The following is a 1,236-nucleotide window of genomic DNA, read 5'->3' on the forward strand; positions in this document are numbered from 1 at the left end:
ACAACAGATTTTGGTTTTCAGCCTATATTGCTTTTACTGTCTGTATTAATTTTATATTCAATAGCACTTTGAATTGGTCATTAAAAATCTTATTATACTGCTGTCTGATTGGTTGCTATGTTATCTTGAATGTGCATCACAGTTGTTAATTAGTGTTTTAGTACATTTGGTTACTTAGTTAAGATGTTGAATATCTGATCAAGACTTTATTGTATGACCTGAATACTAAAAGACAACTCTGTAATTGTCTTTTTAGGTGAATAATCAACTCCCTTTGGAATAATTATTAGATTTCATAGGGTGTAGATGAAACACTGATAAAAGTTAGTTTTATGGTTCGTGTTATGGTTCATCTTGACAGAGTCAAATAATATCTGCAAAAAAGTTTAAACTCTCAGTGTTGCAGTTTTACACTATTTTGGTGTTATTTAATAAACTCCAGTGGACAGTGTTGTTTTGACACTAATTAGGACCCAAATAATCACTAAATTTGGTGTAAACTTTGCTCCTATATTGTCCTCATAGTTCAGCAGCAGGGTCGTACGTTTCACAGTGAAGGTCAAAGATGTTGTAAATGACTCTCCTCCTGCAGCGGTCACTTCACACGTCCAGGTTCCTCCATGTGAAGTCTTTACAGGTTTGAGATCTACTGTCTTATCATTGATGATGGAACCATCTGGTCTCTGCCACTTCACTGTAGTTCTTTGGTCCAAACTGTGTACCTCACACTGGAGTGAAGCATCACTGCCCTCCTGGAGAACACCTGAGGGTGTAACAACAACTGCAAACAAAGCACAGTAAATGAGGAGATGATGGAACAATAACACCAAATGATGAACAATGCTGTCCTAACAGTAAGTTTATAAGGATTTAACAAAATGACAAAGAAATAGGACCAGTCTGAGACATAATCTTTGATTAAATAAAAACAAAATTGACTTGTTTTAGAGTCAGAGCATCATTGCAATGATTGTAATATTATGAAAGACTTTCAGATATTTAGATGTATAATAAGAGACATTATTCACCTGAGACAAGATAAAGCCAGTGTTCTTCACTTTCCCCATCTGCTCTGCAGGTAAACTTCCCAGCATCTTCCTTCTTCAAATTGTAGATTTCCAGAGTTGAACCTCTTGTGTTAGACCTCCATGCAATATTGCTTTGGGCTAATAGAGAAGAGCACATGGATAATCATACGCTAAGTAAATGTACAATATGCTTGAGTGATATTTATTT

General features: G+C 35.4%; 1 protein-coding gene across 1 annotated transcript in view; it reads right to left on the minus strand.

Annotated features, from left to right (window-relative positions):
* Positions 1-1,236, minus strand: part of LOC112143652 (hemicentin-2) — a gene marked incomplete in the record, with an annotated part of 30,833 nt that overhangs the window by 26,356 nt on the left and 3,241 nt on the right. Inside the window, 1 exon segment of the mRNA XM_024267786.2 lies at positions 545-781. Within this exon segment, the coding sequence (XP_024123554.2) occupies positions 545-781 (237 nt within the window).

Source organism: Oryzias melastigma, linkage group LG16 (genome assembly GCF_002922805.2).
Source record: "Oryzias melastigma strain HK-1 linkage group LG16, ASM292280v2, whole genome shotgun sequence".
Taxonomy (NCBI): Eukaryota; Metazoa; Chordata; class Actinopteri; order Beloniformes; family Adrianichthyidae; genus Oryzias; species Oryzias melastigma.